Source organism: Perca fluviatilis, chromosome 12, assembly GCF_010015445.1.
Source record: "Perca fluviatilis chromosome 12, GENO_Pfluv_1.0, whole genome shotgun sequence".
NCBI lineage: Eukaryota > Metazoa > Chordata > Actinopteri > Perciformes > Percidae > Perca > Perca fluviatilis.
Window position 1 is genome coordinate 2543322 of NC_053123.1, and position 22760 is coordinate 2566081.

The window sequence follows — 22760 nt, forward strand, 5'->3', positions numbered from 1 at the left end:
GGAGACAAGCTACTTCTGGATTACAACCAATCAGGGCCGGATTGGGACTCATTTTCAGCCCTGGATTTTCATGCCTTAGACCGGCCCACTTTACTTCACGAATGACTATATTAAAAAAATGTAATCAAAACCTTAGTATATAAGTCTGCAATAGCGCCCTGTCCTCTACCTTGTAATTCGGTGTATTTTGTAAAATATCACTATTTCCAAGTGTTGCCTCACAATGTAGATTTATTAGAAAAGTTAACATCTTAACAATAACCCAATGATGTTGAACAATATCAGAATCTGTTTCTGTGCAAATAAGTAATCACAGATTAAATAAAGAACAAGATACATTGTATTGCACTTTCTAATGACACCATAATCTATTTTTACCTTTGAATATTTAATACAACTTTCATAATGGGTCACAAGTAATATTTGGTCATAAAAAGTGATTATATTGTAGCTAATCTGATCATGTTTGCTTGTTCACGCACTGTGATACAACAGCTTACAGTAGATGTGCCATCCACACTGACAGCAGCTATCCCTAATGCACACTACTGGCTCTGCTTCTGACACTAAATCAAATTTTATAAATTGTCATAATTCTCAGCACAAATCTCTCTTTTTTACAAAGCTTTCTGATCAAGTCAAGTCAGTGTCATTATAGTAGTGTCGAATCATCTGGCATCATTAATTATCCCAGGGCATTTTTCATATAGAGCAGGTCAACACCACACTCTTATTAATTCTTATAATACTCAGTCAATGATCAACCCTAGCTGCCCAAACTGGAGTTCTGGGCTCATATAGCTGCTGCTTGGTAACCTTACTGGCTCTTCATTGTCACGGTTAGCAGCAAACTGGACTAGTAGGCCTACTAGCTGCTGCTGCTGCGGAGCTACAAGAACAAGTTTGATTCATAAACATAAACGTTGGTTTGCAGTCACTTCTCCTAACTAACTCAGCTTACCCGTCTCAACGTCTTCATTTGGCGTTTTGCTAAAAATAGAAAAATTTCATCTGGCCGCGTCACTTTCTAGAGCTCTACTTTTTAAATTGACGCTTTTTCAGTGCCGTTTTGCGCTTTCTATTACCCGTTTAAAACAGCTTCTTTTTGCTCGCGGTGGCATCCTCCAACGAGCACCAGTGACTTGTGTACGATGACGGTTTGTTGATTTTTTTATAGAGGTGCTGCCGTCGGAGGACTCCGAACATAAATAGGTCATCATAAACCAGGCTGCACTCTGCGAGTGTTCAGTTCAGTTTATTCTTTGTCCTAGAAGGGCAGCAGAAAGATATCACATGAAAATATACACCACAACCACACAACAATTAACTTACTTAAAACAGCAATACATACAGCAATAAACAGCAATAGCAGAAATTATGTTGGGGACATAATAAAAGTAATAATCAATAATAATAATAAATTTAAAAAGAAATACAGGGATAAACAGGATTAAGATAAACAAAAGCTATCACCTCCTCTTAGCTAAATTGAGTGCCTGAATGGAACAAGGAATAAAAGAGTTTTTGTATCTCTGTTTAAGAGCTAAGGGAGTGCTAAAACGTAAGCCAGAAGGTAATAGCAAGTATTCTCCGTACAGAGGGTGAGTGGAGTCATAGACAATAGACATGGCTTTTTTTTAAATTAGTTTGTTAAAAATGTCTGTTAGCCTACTGAACTTCACACCCACTATCTTGCTAGCCAAATTCACAATTTTTAAAAGCGCATTTTTATCCTTGATGGTGAGGTTTCCATACCAGCAAATAATAGAAAATGACACGACAGACTCAATAAAAGCTTTGTAAAACAAAGTCATCAATGTTTTATCCACCTGGAATTTAGCAAGTTTCCTGAGTGCAAAGAGTCTTTGTTGGCCTCTCTTGCACACTGAAGCAGTATTCAGTTGGAATTTTAACTGATTGTCAATCAAGGTGCCCAGATATTTATAGTAGGGCACCATGTCTATGTCCTGGCCCTTGATGACACTACTACGGGGGGCATTGGGATGATGTCTGAAATCAATGGACATATCCTTAGTTTTTGTAATGTTTAGATGTAGAAAGCATCCTCACACCAACCAACAAAATCATCAATTACTGGACCATGGTCATTTTCATGTGCACTAAGAAGGCTAACAATAACAGAATCATCTGCAAACTTGATAATGTGTCTATTTCCATGGTTGCTACAACAGTCATTGGTATATAAGATGTACAACAGAGGGGACAGGACACATCCCTGTGGGGATCCTGTGGATGATATTAACTCACTGGAGAGCTCACTATTTACCCTCACCCTCTGACATCTCTGAGTGAGAAAATCCAGTATCCACCCTACCAAGCTCGGATTGAGGAGTAACTTCTCCGCTAACAAATGAGGTTGTATGGTATTGAAGGCAGATGAGAAATAAACAAAAAGTAGCCTAGCATGATTCCCACTCCCCTCTAGGTGCTTATATAGGAGTTTGAGTAAGGTCATGGTGGCATCTTGTACCCCCCTCTTGGCCCTGTAAGCGAACTGAAATGGATCTAAAAGGAGTTCCGCCTTAGCTAGAAGATCAACTTTAATAAGTTTCTCTAAAGATTTCATGACCAAGAATGTCAGGGCAACAGGCCTGAAATCATTAAGGGTTTGAGGGAGGCTAACCTTAGCAACAGGCACCACCACAGACTGTTTCCATAGCGATGGCACTAAAAGTGACAGGTGGGCTGCATGAATGAAGAGAAAAAATAAATACTGTAAATACAAAAAGTGGGCTGCGAGTGCAGGCAGCATCTATAATATTCAACTATGATTTCAACCCAGTGCCATACCTGAACACCGGCCCTCATAACCAAACAACCAGACCGGCCCACCAGGAATTCTCCCGGTGCTCCCGATTAGCCAATCCGGGCCTGTAACCAATGCGTACTATAGAACTAACTCGAATTCTTGAATTCTAGAATCTGTAATAAAACAATTTTCTGGGCGCCCTGGCATGCATGATTGTAAACACACATCCCTCTGACATGCCCGCTGAAAACGGCCACATCATTAACACAGTAGTGTTGAATCTTTGTTTGTTTCTTTGAGAACTGTCGTACCACTCAAGAACGTTTATTTTTATTTTTGAATCGCTCAGTCATACTGCCATACGCATAGAAGGGATCTGGGTTGGGCTGAGAATCTGTAAAACACACACCCACAACTATTAAACAATAATAATAAAAGAACTTCAGATATGAATATTCTATCTGAGAATATAAAAAAAATATTCTCAGATGATTCAAACTCACCTCGTGGTTTGAAAGAGAATCTGTGTCTGTGGCAGGGGTCTCTTTACTATTCACACGAGGACGCAAAACAACAGCGGCTGTCTCTTAACTATTCACACATCCATGAGAAGGCGTCTCGCACCCAGGAGAGATCTGCAGCGGCTTTCTGTTAAAGGTCCCATGACATGGTGCTCTCTGGATGCTTTTATATATACCTTAGTGGTCCCCTAATACTGTATTTGAAGTCTCTTTTATATAGGCCTTAGTGGTCCCCTAATACTGTATCTGAAGTCTCTTTTATATAGGCCTTAGTGGTCCCCTAATACTGTATCTGAAGTCTCTTTTATATAGACCTTAGTGGTCCCCTAATACTGTATCTGAAGTCTCTTTTATATAGGCCTTAGTGGTCCCCTAATACTGTATCTGAAGTCTCTTTTATATAGACCTTAGTGGTCCCCTAATACTGTATCTGAAGTCTCTTTTATATAGACCTTAGTGGTCCCCTAATACTGTATCTGAAGTCTCTTTTATATAGACCTTAGTGGTCCCCTAATACTGTATCTGAAGTCTCTTTTATATAGACCTTAGTGGTCCTCTAATACTGTATCTGAAGTCTCTTTTATATAGACCTTAGTGGTCCCCTAATACTGTATCTGAAGTCTCTTTTATATAGGCCTTAGTGGTCCCCTAATACTGTATCTGAAGTCTCTTTTATATAGGCCTTAGTGGTCCCCTAATACTGTATCTGAAGTCTCTTTTATATAGACCTTAGTGTTCCCCTAATCAGTCCCTCCAGAAAAACGCGATTATGCGATCGCATAATTCAATGCATAATCAGCCAAAGTCCGCATATTCATGCGGGGGCTGCATTTTTTAAAATATGCTGCACTTTCCGCGCAAAATATGCGGTGCTTGCATGATTTACAGCCACTAGAGCCAGTCCCACAATGAGCTTTCCTTAGTATGTGCCATTTCGGTGACTGTAGCTATTGAGGAGGAGAGAGGGGGGGCCAAGGTGGAGGGTGGGGGTGTGGCCTTGACCAACTGCCACTTTGCTCGTTTGAAAGCCATGATGTCTCTCTCTCTCTCTCATGGGTGGGCCAAATTCTCTGGGCGGGCAAAGCAGAGAAAGGGGAGGTAACCTTGCTCCTTATGACCTCATAAGGAGAAGATTCCAGATCGGCCCATCTGAGCTTTCATTTTCTCAAAAACAGAGCAGGATACCCAGGGCTCGGTTTACACCTATCACCATTTCTAGCCACTGGGGGACCATAGGCAGGCTGGGGGAACTCATATTAATGTTAAAAAACCTCATAAAGTGAAATGTTCATGCCATGGGACTTTTAAGTAGTACATTTTATTTCAGAAAATTACTTTTGATACTTAAGTACAGTAAATATCAAATACGTTAAGACTTTTACTCAAGTATTATTCTAAAAGATGACTTTAACTTCTACCAAAGTAATTTTCTGGTAAGATACTTGTACTTTTACTCAAGTATTGCTTTCAAGTGCTTTATACAAGACTGCATGTTAGTGATCAGTAATTAGCCTGTGCCTATGTTATCTCCTTACATATACCTACGCTCTCCGTCTCTGTAAGATTGGGAATGATTGAGATTTCTCTCGGCACAGCTACCAGAAGACTTCACACTTTCAGACAGGTTGCTCACGTCACATCTACGTCGTCAAGCTCAGTTGGAGGCTGCGCAGTAACGCTCAGTAAGCACCGGGAAAGTGACTTCTGATATCCTTCACTGGTCTCCATCCAGAGACACGGGATCTATTGGTCCATTCTCTATATACTGTCTATGGATCTGTGCTGCCTGCACGATCCGTCATGCGCATGCGCTATTGCGATCAATTCAGAGGCAACTCAACCACACTGGAACCTCCCCCATTAGTCTTGTTTATTAATTTCTGACAGTAGTCACCTTTGGTAGTCACTGGCACCGATAGGCTGCTTCCTCGAATCCGCAGGCGTTTCTGCGCAAGAGTTTCGTTTCCGCGGACTCCCCCTTCTCTCGTCAGAGAATGCTACCAGGAAATACAGTTTATAAATGAAAGCGACTCACACCCACACACACACACACACACACACACACACACACTGCCGCTGGACTACATTATAAACTGACAGAAGAGCCTTTGGGATATCATGTCAGCCTCTATTTCTGCCTTTATCCTGACGTTTTCAACACTATGCGGATTCAGAGGTAATAACTGCTCTTTTATTCAGCTGAGAGTATATACAGCGCGCGCGTGTGTGTGTGTGTGTGTGTGTGTATGTGTGTGTGTCTGTTTTATTACTGTAACTGCAGTTAAGGATGAACTTTGTTATCTTTAGATTAGAACGTCCTAGCCAAGTACCTACTTAAAACATCACGGCTATGTTTAAAAGTTTAACAGTAGAGGAGTTTATTGAAGGATATTCTGTAATAGGGCTTTTCGATTGAGTTTACATTGTCTGAATAGAAACAACTTGTTTTTGCCACATCCAGATCACCTGTTCTGAGTTGTTCACCATGTAGCTACTTACTGAAGATGCAATTAAAAAGGGTGACACAGTGGTGATCATAAAGACAACAGCAAGTAGTAGTTAATATTATTATGGGGTTTATTCAATTCAGAAAACCTTCCAAGTACACTTTAAATTCTTTTAGCATTAGCATAAAAAGATCATTTACTGTTCTCTCCATTCCTGAGTGTACCCAGAGGTGGAATGTAACTAAGTATATTTACTCTTTAAGTACTGTACTCCAGTCCAAATGTTGAGGTACTTGTACTTTACTCGAGTTTTTTTCTTTTCATCCCACTTTCTACTTCTACTCCGCTACATTACATTAAACACACAACTGTTTGGATCATTTACTCTTTCTACAATGGGAGGAGAGTTCTTTACTTTTAATACTTTAAGTACATTTTCCTGATGATACTTATATACGTTTACTTCAGTAACATTTTAAATGCAGGACTTTTACTGTAGCAGAGTGTTTTTACAGTGTGGTATTAGTACTTTTACTTAAGTAAAGGATCTGAATTCTTTTTTTCCACCCCTGAGCGTACCTGTGATTATACTAACTTTGTGTCGTATTCTGTTTGGATGTGGACTGTGCAGCGGTGTCAGGAGTCCTCAGCCCACCCACAAACGTGCGCCTGACCTCCTATAACATGGATCTGGTGCTGAGGTGGGATCCACCTGACCAGCCAGCCAGCGGCCTGCTCTACACAACTGAGTACATGTGAGTCAACACGTATCTCAGCCAATAAAACCCTTTGTGCTTCTGCAAACATTTGCTCTTTTGTCAGTGTGCTAGTGCCAAATGTTCACCGTCAGTTTGCGTCCACCAAAAGTGCTGTTTTTGCTCAGATTATTATTCTAAGTGTCTGACAACATTATGGGATGGATCCCTACAGAGATAGACCTTTTGTTAAAGAGTAAGATCCTTTTAGTTTAACATGAAACAGCCCCAAAATCACCATCACCAAACTCCACCAGACTCCATGTAAATAATCAGGACTTTAGCATGTATAGAGAGCTAGTATGTAAATGGATGAATTTCAACCAAACCAGAGCGGTGATTGTTGGAACAGTGGAAAGACAAACCATGATGGATTTTGATTTATTTTGTCCATGTTGACTTTGAATGAAGTGTGTTTTACGATGATACAATTACTGTTAATTTAATCTGGTGGGTTTTGCGAGAGCGATTTCGGAGCTGTTTCATGTTAAACAAAAAAGGATCTTACTCTTTAACAAAAAGGTCTATCTCTGTAGGGATCCTTTCCATAATGTTTGTCAGACACTTTGAATAATAATCTGAGTCTGTCAGCGGCAAAAACAGAACTTTTAGTGGACAAAATTGAAGGTGCACAATTGCCCGTTAACGTTACATTGTAGCTTGTTTCGCCCCTGCCGACTGCAGCGGTCTTGCTTAATACCGGACCAGTTTCAAAGATTGTTGTTCCCATCAGTCACTTAGACACAAAAACATAGGAAAATAGGGTCAAGGTTGGAAAAACAACACAAAGTTACCATTTAATGATTAGAAATTTGAAATGTGGTTATTGTGGTCTAAAGGTTGCTGGATTGGTAAATGCTTTGTTGTGTATTTGGATTGGGGCTTTGGGTTTAACAGCCAGATTTTTATCAGGGTGGGGGCATTTTTTAACTAACTGAAAAACTTGCAAGGCAAGTAAGCACTTACTGTCAAGCCCCACTCCCCCTCTGCCACTTGACACAGAAACTGTGACCAGTGAAACGTTTCCTATGAGTGGCGTGGTACAGAAGTACCTTCTCTTCTGGGAAAGAAGACTGATCCGCCCACTATAAGATAATGAGCAAACACATTGTTGTCCTCCTGACACACCAATCTGAAAACTATGAGCTCATTGTTCCTAATTGACTTTCCACAGTTTACCGTTAAGTTATGACGATATGACTTGTGCAGTGCAACCTGGGTAACATCAGTGAGTCGGTGATGCATTATAGTTGTTCATTTTAACGTAAATGACAAATCTGTAGGGCTGTAACTAACCACTACTTTCATTGTCGATTAATCCGAGGATTATTTTCTGGATGAATGGATTAGTTGTTTGGTCTATAAAATGTCAATAAATGGTGAAAAATGTGGATCAGGGTTTCCCAAAGGCCAAGATGACGTCCTCAAATGTCTTTTTTTTTCCCAACTCAAAGATATTCAGTTTACTGTCACAGAGGAGAGAAGACACTAGAAAATATCTCAGAATGTTGTTTTCATTTTGGACTGTGTTCTAGTATTTTAGAAGTGATTGGCCAGATTATGCCGACATGGGTTAGGCGTTTAAAGATAAAATAGACTTTATTAATCCCGCCTTGTTACAGCAGCTCAAAAGAAAAATTCACACATCAGAATAACACAAATACACATTAAACAGACATAGGAAAAATAGAATCAGCTAGCAGTGCTACATTATAATGTTGTATTAAAGAATCTGACTGCTGCTGGAATAAAGCTACAATAATCAATATTTTTGTATAAACAGGAGATCAACTGACTACGGGCCATGTGAAGGGGGTCGCTCATAGTGAGGAACCCACAGCGAAGTATCGCCTGGCTCTGCTGCTCCCCTCAGAGCTGCACAGCTTTGTAGTCAATTTTGGTTTTCTGGCCCACACTTTCAGCTCTATTTGACTTTGTTTCCAGCAGTGGGCAGACAAAGAAAGATGGCAGCTGCTGAGTGGAACATCTAGAAGCTAAAGAGATAGATGGTTTCCTAGGTAGTGTAGAGCAAAACAGATCTAAAAAGAGAGAAAACAAGAAAACCACATTCTCATCAATCTCGTTTCCAACCGCAGCAGCTGTTTTCAGTGAAAACGCTCTGATAAAGCCACTACACACAGTGGGAGACTCGCTGGTGAACATAGTGGAGCATTTAGAGACACACTCTAAGAAATAAATCTGCAAAATAACTTCTGGCTTCTCTAAGTTCTTCTAAGTTCTGGCAGCTCATCACCTGGACTTTGCCCCGAAATTGTGTGTGTAGCTACAGTAAAAATACAGAATATTTTCTCTTATTTAAAATTCCCTCAGAGAAGCTGCTCAGTTATAAACGTCTGAAAATGTTGAAGAAAACTTCCCAAATGTCGGAAAAAAGTGAACAGAAACATTAGAAAAAGGTTGAAAAAACCTGACAAAATGTCGGAAAGAGCTTTATAAAGGTAAAAGAAGTGACAACCTGGATTTCTATAATCTCCAAAGCCAACCTCCGTGGCCGACCAAAGGTGTTCGGAGTACAAATTATGCAATTCGAAATGTAAAAAACAAAAATACAGCTGTGAATCAAGTTCTATGGACCATTTCTATTAAACATATACAGTCATACGACATATTTCTTAGCATGCACATATTGTGCTCAGGAAATGGTGGAGACCAAAACTGAGCTAAATAAAAGTAAATATTGGACTTACATTCATCAGGTGGACACAAACCCCAAACTCCAAATGAATGCTAATGTTGCTCTGTAACTGCTGGATGTTTACATAGGCACCTGCTTGCTAACATGGGGGGTGGGGGGTCATAGCCTCAATCAATGTGTTGATGTATGATCAGGTCTTAATTAGACATCTTTGTGTCAAAAGTATTTACACACGTGCCAACACTGACACATGCGCCACACACTGTGTTGCTGTCAAGCTCACAGTTGAACGGGGGTTTTGTCACTGCTGTTCTTTTTCTAACTTGTCATCACAAACACACCTGACAGGGACGCTGAAATCACCACTGGCACATCTGTAACAGCAGCACTGTGTTTTGTCCACAGCGCCTCCATCATGAACTACAAAGAGGGCTGTGTGAACATCTCCACCCTTGAATGTGACTTGACCAACCTCAAGAACCCCATATCTGAGTATGGAAGGTATAGAGGCAGAGTGCGGGTGCAGCTGGGGACAGAGAGCTCCGCCTGGGTGGAAAGCAACGAAATTGCCTTGGACAGAGATAGTGAGTAGAAGCTCTCTGTTTTCATGGCTTGTCACTGTAAAACACTGAACAATGACGCAATGGGCCAGGGGTGAGGTGTGTTATGCCCTCCCGTTAAAAGTAAAAAATGTCGGGGGGGGCGACCTCTAGCTCAGAGCGTGCGCCCCATGTGGGCTGAGTCCTTTGCAGCGGCCCAGGTTTGAGTCCAACCTGCGGCCCTTTGCTGCATGTCATCCCCCATGTCTGTCCCACCTTTCCTGTCTATCCACTGTCACTCTGAAGTAAAGGGGAAAAAGACCCCAAAAAATCATCTTAAAAAAAATTAATTTAAAAAAATGTGTTAATCCAATGGAAAAATTGCACAGAAAATACCAGTACCATTTTGAATAAATAAATCTATTCTAAGGCAAATTATATCACTCGTACAGACGATAATGTCGAAAACCATTCCCCAGTCTAAAATACCTCGAGAATTTATCTTACGAACCCCTTGTGGGGTCGGGACCCCCAGGTTGAGAACCACAGCTTCAAGCTTTGTTAACTCCGTCCTCTCTCTTTCTCAGCCATCATCGGTTCGCCCAGTGTCTCTCTCTTCTCCAACGGGGCTACTATCGAAGTCAGCATCAAGGATCCAGTGTTTAGGATCTCTACACTCCTAGGTGTTTACAACCTGGCCACCTACAACATCACCTACTGGAAGCACGGCCAGAAGAAAAAGGTGGGGTGCACTGGTTTAAAGGTGCTGCATACGACATTCAGAATATTAATATACTGTAGCAGCAAACAACTAATTGACATGTAATGCTAGTTATGCGTGATGCGTCTGTGATGGGTTGGGAGTGTGCGCAGCCAAAGTGATGTCACACCATCAGACACGCCCCTCTCCCGTGCGGCGGGTTTTGTTCGTGTATCGGCAAAAAAAATTTTTTATTTTAACTACGCGGATGGGTTCCAAAAATGTAGTCAAGAATCCGGCATGTGTTGTAATCTGAGCTTCTCTGTTCTTTGTTGTGGTAGCCGGTAGGGCTGAAACTGACCATTATCTTCATAGACGATTAATCTGTCATTATTTTCTCGATTAATCGATTAGCTGTTTGGTCTATAAAATGGTAAAAAAAAAAATGTGGATCAGTGTTTCCCAAAGGCCAAGATGACGTCCTCAAATGTCTGGCTTTGTCCCCAACTCACAGAGGAGAGAAGACACTAGAACATATTGACATTTAACAAGCTGGAATCAGAGAATTCTTTACTTTTTTTCATTAAAATTAATTTATTAGTTGATAATTTATCATTAAATTTGATTTTTTTGTTTTTGTTTATTTTTTTCAGTTCCTATTTATCTTGGCCATGTCCTGCATGTTACCGTACGGTGATTTAATTTAGTTAAATAGTGTTTTCCGTCTTTTATTTAACAAGCTGCATTCAAAACCAAAAGCCCGTCAGAAGATTATCATCTGTTTGTGGTGGAGAATGAGATGACCAGTTCTGTTTGTCTGTCCTCTCACCCTGCTGCCTCTGTGGTGTCCTGCAGGCTAGCTGCTGCACACCTAGTCTATATCCACGACGTTCCACTTACAGGATTGCTCCGGTGCTGCCTGAAATTCTGCCGGATGTCCCTCTTTTTGTCCGGATGTCCGTTTCCTTCCTCTTCCTTTGTGTTGTAATTCTAACCTCCGGTGGATTTGTGAGGACTATGGTTAACTGCTCCTCAGATCTCTGCAGGGTAAATCCAGACAGCTAGCTAGACTATCTGTCCAATCTGAGTTTTCTCTCGCACGACTAAAACTACTTTTAAACGTACACCTTCCACCAAAACAAGTTCCTTCCGAGCCAATGCAGCTTTTCTCCGGTGCTTAGCAACGCCCAAGACGATTGTGATTGGTTTAAAGAAATACCAATAAACCAGAGCATGTTTTTCTCTCATCCCGGAATGCTGTGTGGACTAGCCAGACCCTCCTCTGCAGCGCTGTGGAGGAAGATCTGGTTATGCGAGACTACTGCACACCTGACCCCCTCTCTGTTCATCCTGCAGGCCATAAGCATCAGCGACATCAAGCAAAACCGGGTGGTTCTTTCCAACCTGGACCCCTGGACCAAGTACTGTGTCCAGGTCCAGGTAAACTCAAAGATGAACCCCAACCACAGCGTGCCCAGCGCAGCTGTTTGTGAGAGCACCACCATCGGTGAGCACCGATTTAGATAAAAAATATTTTTACTAAACTGAAACAAAATAAAAATTAAAACCTTCAAGTCAAACTAAAAACTAAACTGAACCTATGCAGACAAAGGAGTGGAAGCGCTGCTGGGCCTTTCTTGTATTGTATTCAGGTACAGGTGCTCTTTGGATATTCCGGGTGCACTTATTTCATCCTGTGAAGGGCTCATTGAAAGGGTGGAAACTGATCTTGATTTAAAAAAATAAAATAAATGCATGTCTCCTTTTAAAAGCAATCCTTGGTTGCTTTTGAAGGAGACACTTAACATGTTTTAAATCAAGATCAGTTTCCACCCATGCAATGAGCCCTCCACAGGATGAAATAAACTTTATTTACAGGTTCAAATAGAAAATATAATCTATTTGACCGGTGTGGGATATTTCCTGTCTCGTTTGGGCCATTTTTCTGGTTGTGCCCAAAGCTATTCAGTTTCTGGGACTCGATATTTAAAACTTTGTCTGATATTCTGGGACAAGCGGTTAAACCCAACCCAGGGGCTGCTGTATTTGGAGTACCGGGAGAGGACTGTCCTCTTACAGGACCCTCTCTCTCGGTAGCCACGATGCATAACCCTTCTTACACGTAGATGAATTCTATTGAACTGGAAACAGGCACAACCTCCCACTTTTACTACGTAGATCAAAGAAGTTATGCAGCCCTTAAAACTGGAAAAAGTCAGGTATACATTGTGTGGTTTTGTTGAAAAATGTTGTAAGATTTGCCAACCCTTCATTGATATGATAGTAGAAGTTAGTCAATGAATATCCCCTTGCCTCTTACCTTAACTCTTGGCTATGATAACTACCCAAGGTGTGATGTCAATAAGTATGTGGAGCAGCTTTGATCATTATCTAATCTGATTATCTACCGTACAGGACCTATTGTGTTTGTGTCTGTGTATGTTAATGTTTATGTAAAACTATTTCTGTAATATTTTTTAGAATTTTTATGCAATATATTTGCTTTCTAAAATACCAATAAATATAGACGTTTAAAAAAAAAAAAAAATATATATATATATATATATATATATATTTATATATACTATAAATATATTTATATATACTATAAATAAAATTGAATTGAATTCTGTTGTCCCTGGTCTGAATGTTTTGCAGAAGAAGAGGCTCCCTGGTTGGCAGCCGTGGTGACGTTTGTTGCCATGGCAATGGCAGTGGCTGTAGTGGTGGTCGCAGTTGTGTATCGGAAACGTATATCCCACTTTCTATGCCCAAAGGATGCACTGCCTCAGCACTTTAAAGAGGTGAGTATGTTCATATTAGTCTGCATGGATGTATGTGCACCAGATGGGCTGGAATGACTCATTCACCCTCAAACCCTGTCAGGTCTTCGTGCATGTGGCAAGCAACAAAACGTGATCTCCTTGTGGTCCACTATATACTGATTTACACTGTGTGCATGTGTGTATAGGTGTCTTGAAGTGTTTTCCCTTCTTTTGGATTCTTTAGACAGGTATTTAATTAGTTAACCCTCTGAGGACAAAAGACGCACCGGCACGTCCACACAATGATTGACAAAACTCCTACTCAAAAAGCGGTATAACAGACATTTATTTACAATTTTAATCATATATGCCTAAGACTTTGGTACGCTCATTTCAAGCACTGAAACAATTTGTACAACACATCATAAGTTAAAGTGCTCATATTGTGCTTTTTGGCTTTTCTCCTTTCCTTTATTGTGTTATATATCTTTTTTGTGCACGTTATAGGTTTACAAAGTGAAAAAGCCCAAAGTCCCCCCCAAAGGGACATACCATCTCCAACAGAAAACACTGTTCACCAACTGCTCCAAACAGCTCTACTGTAGTCCAGCCTTTACTTCAGAGACAGACGTGGTCACACGTTATAATGCTCGCCTAGCTGCTAGCATGGCACGCCCTCATACTCTGCTTCTGACTGGCTAGTAGTCCTTACCTAGGTACTGTCAGGGCACTCTCATACTCTGCTTCTGACTGGCTAGTAGTCCTTATCTAGGTACTGTCAGGCACCATACTCTGCTTCTGACTGGCTAGTAGTCCTTACCTAGGTACTGTCAGGACACTCCATACTCTGCTCTGACGGCTAGTAGTCCTTATCTAGGTGCTATCAGGGCACGCCCTCATACTCTGCTTCTGACTGGCTAGTAGTCCTTACCTAGGTACTGTCAGGGCACGCCCGCATACTCTGCTTCTGACTGGCTAGTAGTCCTTACCTAGCTACTGAGCATGTGCGACTCCCAACAAAGATGGAACAGAAGTGCGATGTCTCACTCTGTAGCTAAAACAGAGAGCTCAACACACAGGGTGAAATGAGGAGCTGCAGCAACGTGCAGTAAAAATAAAATATGGTGTTTTTTGAAAATGAAACCATGTAAACTATTCTGATATAACCTCTAAATACAATTATGAACCTGAAAATGAGCATAATATGAGCACTTTAAGGCTTGTTTTCAAAAAAGATTTGAGGAATTTCAAAAAGCCAACATCAACGTTTCAGTTTTAGCGCCAAAACAATCTATTTACACATTGCTCTAGAAAAAAGTGGCCGGCACTATACGGAAAGCTGAGTTTGTTCTGAACATTTTGATATGAAACACATGGTTATATGCAAATACCTAAAAGGGTAAATTTAAGGGGCGGCCTCTAGCTCACCCAGTAAGAGCGTTCGCCCCATGTAGGCAGCGGCCTGGGTTTGAATCTGACCTGCAGGCCTTTGCTGCGTGTCATCCCCCATCTATCTCCCCCTTTCCTGTCTGTCCACTCTCACTATAATAAAGGGGGAAAAAAGCCCCAAAAAAAATCTTTAAAAAAAAAAATGGGTAAATTTAAGAAGATGTGAAAATGCCCTTTAACATCAGAGGGTTAATTTAACACAAACCTAAACCAGTTTTCTTCCCCCCACACCTACAGTACCTGCTGGCACCCCCCAACTCGTCCATGTACCTAGACATGCGAAACTCCCATCCACCTAAGGAGATCTTTGACCCGGTCAGCATCATCGCAGACAGCAGCACTCTGGAGGAAGGGCTCCCTCTGGAGGCAGCAGGGACTAGCTGCAGCAAACAGCCTGGCACCACATAGAGATGCTAGGAACAGGGAAATGCTGGAAAGCACAGCAACAATGAAAGAAGTTGGGACTGTTGGAGATTATCAGCAGGGACGACTGCAAAGACACTGACAAACAGGGAAATAATCGATTCTTGAGTATTAGACTCAAGAGTATTAGAAACAAAGAAACAAATTCTGCAGCAGTCCTATATTATTCCTCAGAGCAGGCGTTACTGTGAAGTGATTAGATGGCAAAGCCACAGAGACATGTACAGCACTTACAAGATTGGTACCACATCCAAATGATGTTGTTTTTGTGCTGTACAGCTCGCAGTATTACCACATACTGTACTTAACAGAAGGAGTGCGGCACAGCCCTTTGGAGCTGCCCGTACCAAGTATTTAAGCTGCCATTATGGTATAAGATGCCCATCCACTTGTTTTTTCAACCTGGACCCTCTTTTCCCATGTTTTTGTGTCTATGTCAACACAATTTTTATTTTGAAAGATTATTTTTGGGGCTTTTTAGGCCTTTATTGACAGGACAGCTGAAGACATGCAGCAAAGGGCCGCAGGTCAGAGTCGAACCCCGGGCCCGCTGCGTTGAGGAGTAAACCTCTATATATGGGCGCCCGCTCTACCAACTGAGCTATCCGGGCACCCGAACAACATTTTTTGAAATGAGTCCAGTATTAAGCAAGACCGCTGTAGTCGGCAGTCAGCAGAACAAGCTGCAATGTAACGGTAAATGGCAATTGAACACCTTCAATTTCGACCACTAAAAGTTCTGTTTTTGCCACTAACAGGCTCAGATTATTATTCAAAGTGTCTGACAATATTATGGAAAGGATCCCTACAGAGATAGACTTTTTGTTAAAGAGTAAGATCCTTTTTTGTTTAACACGAAACAGCCCTGAAATCTCCATTCACTGTTCCAACAATCACCACTCTGGTTTGGTTGAAATAAACCCTTAATTCACGAATTTACATGTGGAGATATGATGACTAAAGTATTGTTTATTTACATGGAGTCTGGTGGGTTTGGCGATTTTGGAGCTGTTTCCTGTTAAAAAGGATTTTACACGTTAACAAAAAGGTCTATCTCTGTAGGGATCCTTTCCATAATGTTGTCAAACCTTTCTTATCATTTGAATAATAATCTGAGCCTGGCATTGGCAATAACAGCACTTTTAGTGGACACAAACTGATGGTGAACAATTGTCCTATAGGATTACATTGCAGCCTGGTTCACGGCTGACGGTTACAGTGTTCTCGCTCACATACTGGACGATTTCCAAGATTCTTGTTCACATCAGCCACTTAGGCACCAATGCACATAATAGGGTCCAGGTAAAAAAAAAATGAAATTACTCTTTAACCGTGTATGATTATGTATTATCCAGTATGCACGTGGACTGAAAAAAAACGGCATAATCTGTTTTTAATGGGCATCACATTTTGTAAAGCATACATAGTTTTCATTTCCTCATTGTAGCAATGTGATACCCTGGAAATCCAGAGTTCTCGCGAGTGTACAATTTGAATTTACTCAGCGAGCCACTCTGGCATTGAGTAATGATGCTCATTAACTATGCCCTGGGAGCCGAGCTGCACCAATCACATCGGTGTATCTGATGTACAGAGGCGAGCTAAACAGATGATGACATTTTAATCTACCAGTTTAAATAAGCTTCCACTGGTAGTTTAGCATATGGGTACGCTCTGGATATGTCACCCCGTGTATTGTTGTGATTGGTCGTAGTGTTATCCAATTGTGTGCAGTGAGATTTTCAAATGCAAGCTTGGTGCCGCCCCTCGAGTTGGGCCAGTTTCATTACTCATTGCCAGAACCTTAATCTTTCGGATTTGGGTCTGGATTTCCAGGCTGGCAATCTGAAGGTTTTCTTGTGGTGAGAGTTCAGAGAAGCTAGAAGTGAAGTGTGTCATGGTCTCTTAGCCGTGTGCTTGTAGAGGAAACAAGGCATAGCTAACACATTACATTACATGTCATTTAGCTGACGCTTGTATCCAAAGCGACTTACAATTGCTACATATATCAGAGGCCGCACGCCTCTGGAGCAACTAGGGGTTAAGTGTCTTGCTCAGGGACACATTGGTTGATGTACCGCAGTGGGAATTGAACCCAGGTCTCCCACACCAAATAAAGTAAATAAAGTATTTTTTTTTTTAAATGTGCTAAAGTTGGTATGCCTCTGTTCATTTGGTTTGATTTTATTCTGACATGAAACACGGATTCTGCGGCCGCAGAATTGTTCTAATTAAAAATAAACCTCAGGATGAAAGCACATCTCCTCCGCAAGCAAAAAGAAGAAAGTACTAAATTCTGCCAATTTTCATTCTGGATCACTGCTGAAAACATTAAAAAATAAATTAAAAATTGCGTTTTTAACCACAAGAAACACATGAAAACTGTACCTGTTGGAAGAAAATAAGAATACAACAGGCTTGTATTCATTTTGACATTACAATGTAGTCCTTAACATGAAACTACGAAACAATTAATTACAACTAGTGTTGGCGATAGCATGAAAGGTAATATATAACTTACAATAATCTTGTGACTTTTTTCTGTAAGTAATTGGTTAAACATTAGTAACTAAGTAAATGCAGTGACTGTTTGTGTTATTATACCTGTTCTTTATTCTCCTTATGTCCAAAAAGGCTACAGAAGATCCATATGGAAGATGTGTTTATGGAATAAGTGGACCAATTACTGTAAGAGGTATATATCCAACTCAAATACAACATCACTACTGCGTTCTTGGTGAGAATCAATGCAGCACCAACGCATTTGAGATATACAGTAGCTGTATTATAGTCCATCAGTGTCAAAAATAGGTTTTAAAAAAAGAGATCGAAATAAGACTTCATCCAGACATCCGGTGGCGTGCACCGTGCAGGCCTGCAGGAGGAGCTCCAGCTGAGAGTGTTGGAGACAGAGAGGTTCCACTCCATTTACTCTAACAGGCCACATTTCCTCAGCAGCTGGGGACCATGGAGACAATTTTGTTCCCGATTTACCACAGCTATATGCACCATATTTTTTAAAAGCCATTTGATAATGGAATACCTACATTTTTATTTTTATTTTTTACAAAATTTTGGGAAAAACATGATGCCAAGGAAGAAAATCATCCTGTAGTGCCGACATCCCGTTTTATATCTAACTGTTCTCCAACTGCCTTCATCATTCTGAAACCAGAACACAACATATGTTGAGGATGAATCATTTTCACTCCTGCCACCTAAAGAGAGGCAAAAAAATGATGTTAATATTTTCAAATGGCATAAGATAGGCGGGGTAGGAATTTGGCGTTAACACAGCAGCTTTACTAATCTCGAAACTTATTGTTGTTACACAATGCTGGAGTAGAGTTTACACAATGAATGTTTAGCTAACACATCTGAATCCATCCCATAATAATCTGGGCTGCTCTAACAGCATTACACTTGGGAAAGCCATCTGAATGCCCTCTGTCTCTAGTTTGTAAAGTTCCATGAGGCTGTGTTTGTACGGAGCCCCCCTGGGGTCAGCTGAGAAAAAAAAACTAAACCGTGAGCACACAATAAAAATCTGTTCCCTCGGTTTCATAAACGTGGGAAAAGTTAGAAAGATATTCACAGATTCCAACTTCCGGGATCAATTACTCTATAGCGAAATGTTATTAAATCACAAACCTTATCTTTCCTAATAAGGTTAACGAGCTACAAACTCATTTTCATCAAAATGAGCCTATGAGCAGGCGGTGAGACAAGACGAGCGCTTAGGGACCGTCTACAAACTAGGTTACAACACCGAAAAGAGATAAGAGATACAACAAAAATAGTTATTAATTAAATTATTAAATAAGGTAGTGTCTCCAAACTTACCTCAGTTATAACTTGTCTCCTGCTGGTTGTACTACAGCACTTACTTAAAAAAAATTAAGCATAGTCATAATTTTGGTAAATATGTTTTGCCACAAACATTTAATATTTTAATAATTAAAAAGAGTGGTGTCTCTAAACTTACCTCACATATAATTAGTCTTCTGTTGGTTTTACTACATCACTTACTTTTTAAAAATATGCATATGCATATTTTGGGGGAATATTTTTTGCTAAAAAAATGTAATGGGAGTCAGCAAAAAAATATTCTCCAAAATTATATTATGCTTATTTTTTAAATTTAAGTGCTGTAGTGCAACAAGCAGGATACATGTTATAATTGAGGTAAGTTTGGAGACACTACCTTATTTAATAATTTAATTAATACATTTTGTTGTATCTCTTTTCGGTGTTGTAGCCTAGTTTGTAGACAGTCCCTAAGCACTCGTCTAACTGCTGTACATTTTTATTCTGTGCGCACGGTTTAGTTTTTTTTTTTTTTTCAGCTGACCCCAGTGTTTGTCGTCGAGGTCACAAAAGTTCAGTGAGGTCAAATTTCAAAAAGTGTTCTCACTACAATGAAATGGCTCCGATGGGGTCTAACATCATCACACATGATTGCAACTGGGCTCATTAGTGAATCGTGAATGGTTTTTGCATAGTTGCATTGTTTTTGTCCCACACTGTATGGGATTAGTAGTGGCCATGTCTGTAAACTCCCCACTCCTCCGCTGTAGCCTATATGACACATTTCTTTGGGAAAGGATTGTTGTATCATTACAGAAAAATACTTAGCACATCTACAAAGTGAGACAGGTGCGTAGGAGGGGGACTAGCATGGTCAAGAGTTGCAAAGAAAAACTCCCGCACACTATCTAACTTGCAAAAAGATAGAGATTTAATCTTCATCTTTGCTTTGCCTGTTATTAAAACTCTATATTTTTTGCAAGTTAGACAGTGTGCGGGAGTTTTTCTTTGCAAAGGATTGTTGTATAACTTATTGGAATGCCCACACCTGATAATAATTTAGGTTTTCCAAAATGTACTTGTAGTGGCACCTCATTGCTTCTAATTCTTCTGTGCCACCTTTTGAAGTCAGTCACAAAATGATACATAGGCATGGAACCTGTGTTGCTTCCAACGTTTCTAACTTCAAACTAAACTAACTACATCCAATCACTTACGCTATGACGTAGTGCTATCTGACTGGAAGCTCAAAATACTGAAATGTTATCAGACCTAAACATTACTAAATCATGCATTTTAAACCAATACATTTTTTTATGAATTTTCATGAAAGTTTTTTTTTTTTTACCATTTTAACTGTTTTTAAACAAATTAATTATTTCAGATGAACTAGTCCCTATTTGGCTCTTACAGTAGGTACTGTATACACAAACGATATACCATATTTATTACACACACACACACACACACACACACACACACACACACACACACACACACACACACATACACACACAGTAAGCTATGTCAAGTCCATCTGTCGAGTCCGAGTCAAGTCTCGAGTCCCCAGTGTTCAATTCCCAATCCAATCATTCAATCAATCAATCAAATTTATTTATAAAGCACTTTAAAAGCAGCCAACGTTGCACAAAGTGCTGTACAGATAAAATTTAAAATAATATAAAACATTTACATCTACATTTAAACATAAAACAGTATCACAGTCAAAATAATTACAGAAAAATGTCAGCCTCTGCTGGGGAAGGCCAAGGAAAAAAGATAGGTTTTAAGAAGAGATTTAAAAGTAGACAGTGAAGAAGCCTGTCTTATAGGCAGAGGTAGCTCATTCCACATTTTTGGAGCCGCCACGGCAAAAGCACGGTCCCCTCTAAGTTTCCGCTTAGTTTTAGGAACATTCAGGCGCAGTTGATCAGCTGACCTGAGTGAGCGGGTCGGAATGTAGGGGTGTAGCAAGTCGGACAGGTATGATGGGGCAAGACCATTTAAGGATTTAAATACAAGTAAATTAATTTTAAATTGGATCCTAAAATACACGGGGAGCCAGTGGAGTGAGGCTAAAACGGGGGTAATGTGCTCATATTTATGTGTTCCCGTTAAGAGACGCGCCGCAGCGTTTTGTACCATCTGAAGACGAGCGATCCAAGTCCGAGTCACCAAAGAAGACTCTGATTCGAGTCGGAATCGCGTCACGAGTCCAGAGAATAGCGACTCGAGTCGGACCGAGTACTCCATCACTGGCCCCTGCATAAAACAGTTACAAACGAAATATATATGTCTTCAAACACCCAGTAATGTAGGCTACATATCTGCTTATAATAAAGGTTCTAATAAAAGTAAAATAAAAATGGTAAAAAAGAAAAAAAGGAAAGTGAAACAAAAGTTCTTTCAAACAATAGCTGGAATTCTGTAACATATTCCTAATATTCAAAGTGGAAAACATGATAACCGTAAAATGTTATGGACTTGAGTTGCCTGGTCTCCAACTCTCTTCCTCAAACTGCGTCACAGAAATAAGACCGGAAATAATATTATTGTTCTTTCAAAGTAAAAGAATTATGTTTCGCTCTCGATAATATACTGTATGTAAAGACAAAAAGACTACCTGATCTGTCAATGGTGGTGGTCGTGGATGTTAAAAAAAAAACTATACCAATAGGGTAAATTTCTGAATTATGAATGATATAGGCTCCTCTGACCCGGTCTTCCTCCCTTTTATCATGAATTGTATTATGCATTGGCATGTTGTCACATATTCCCGCCCTCCAATGAGAATTTAACTTAAACAATATGGGAAGCAAAAAAAGAAACTTGTGGCAGTTCAGTTGTTGAGTTGTCTGCTTATGTTTCCACCACTGTCATCTATATCTGATCAAACTTCACCGACATATGACTAGACAAAGTGCTGATGAAGTTTAGCTGAGCCCGAGTGTTAAACTGTTATCACTTTATAAGGAGACAATTTTAGACAAGTTGGGTTATCTTCTCTTGGATTAAGAATTGGTAATGCTTAAATAAATGACACAGTACGTAGGCCTACCTTTAAAAAACTAAATTCTAAAATGCATAGGTAACTGAAAATAATGGTAGGGAGAAATTAGGGAAAAGGGTCTTACCACATTTTGCTGCTTGTATGATATTGAAAAATGTGGATGGCATGTATGAATGTGCGATAAAGGTTCTCCAACGGATTATTTTACTCGCAAATAACCCATGTTTCAGACTTTGGTTCGAGCTGGCTATTATTTTGAAAGTGCAACCGGAACACTGTTTCCGAACAGTGGAGTAGTTGGTACCATGGTTGGTTGACGCTGGCAGTGGCACGTGATCCAGCGGTGGAGACTGGGACTGGAGAGCAGCCGCCGAGTCGTTCCGTGTCCGAGCCTAGACGGAGACGACGAGTCCATGTGAAAAAACTGTCAGTAAGGTTACCTCGAAGAATATCAACAATGTCTGCTGCTTTTTACGTCTGCCTTGTCCTTTGGTGCCTCCAAACCAACGCTGGTAAGTTCTGTTGCCGTTCGCCTGTTTGTACTCAAAACGTTCGGTTCGAGTCCCGAGTGTGGTCGTGGTAGCTAATGCTATTATTCAATGCGCTGTGTGAATTTCTCTAATAGTGCACAAACCGGACTGTTACTATCTAAGCTACAGGCCTAACGTTGACTGTTAGCTAGCTTCTCTACCAATGTACTGTATATTTACATTTCTCATCGTCTTAGGTAAAATGGCGAGTATTAGCCTGTTATCTGTGTCTGTCGTAATCAAGCAATGGGCACATTTATTACTGTTTAGCTACACGGTGTGTAACTGCAACTGCAAGCTCACAATTAGTGGGTAAGGTTTGCTAACATTTAAGCTAGACCCTAATACATTAACTAGCTAACTAAGCTGCAACAACAAGGCTGACGTG

At 40.4% G+C, this 22760-nt stretch overlaps 2 protein-coding genes across 4 annotated transcripts in view; both read left to right on the top strand.

Moving 5' to 3' along the window:
- The first annotated feature begins 5240 nt into the window (after positions 1–5240).
- Positions 5241–15521, top strand: LOC120570430 (interleukin-10 receptor subunit beta-like). 2 transcript variants are annotated; one of them, XM_039818779.1, is made up of 7 exons: positions 5241–5467; positions 6361–6493; positions 9555–9733; positions 10276–10430; positions 11745–11895; positions 13047–13192; positions 14840–15521. In XM_039818779.1, the coding sequence occupies exons 1-7, from the start codon at positions 5410–5412 to the stop codon at positions 15008–15010; spliced, it is 993 nt and encodes a 330-aa protein (XP_039674713.1). In that variant the 5' UTR covers positions 5241–5409; the 3' UTR covers positions 15011–15521. The 2 variants fall into 2 exon arrangements, with proteins under 2 accessions (XP_039674713.1, XP_039674714.1); XM_039818780.1 differs by having other exon boundaries at positions 5244–5467; positions 6370–6493; positions 14840–15010.
- Positions 15522–22163: 6642 nt separating this feature from the next.
- Positions 22164–22760, top strand: part of il10rb (interleukin 10 receptor, beta) — a 28783-nt gene continuing 28186 nt past the window's right edge. The window contains exon 1 of one of the 2 annotated variants that reach the window (XM_039818067.1): positions 22164–22354. In XM_039818067.1, the coding sequence (XP_039674001.1) occupies positions 22300–22354 (55 nt within the window). In that variant the 5' untranslated portion in view covers positions 22164–22299. The remainder of the gene's footprint in view (positions 22355–22760) is intronic. The other variant, XM_039818066.1, reaches the window with a different exon arrangement.

Excerpts from the sequence above, each read along its gene's own strand:
- LOC120570430 (XM_039818779.1), top strand. The coding sequence starts at position 5,410 with ATGTCAGCCTCTATTTCTGCCTTTATCCTGACGTTTTCAACACTATGC. Across the intron at positions 5,468-6,360 it reads AACACTATGCGGATTCAGAG|ACTGTGCAGCGGTGTCAGGA; the intron begins GTAATAACTGCT and ends GTTTGGATGTGG. Across the intron at positions 11,896-13,046 it reads TTGTGAGAGCACCACCATCG|AAGAAGAGGCTCCCTGGTTG; the intron begins GTGAGCACCGAT and ends AATGTTTTGCAG.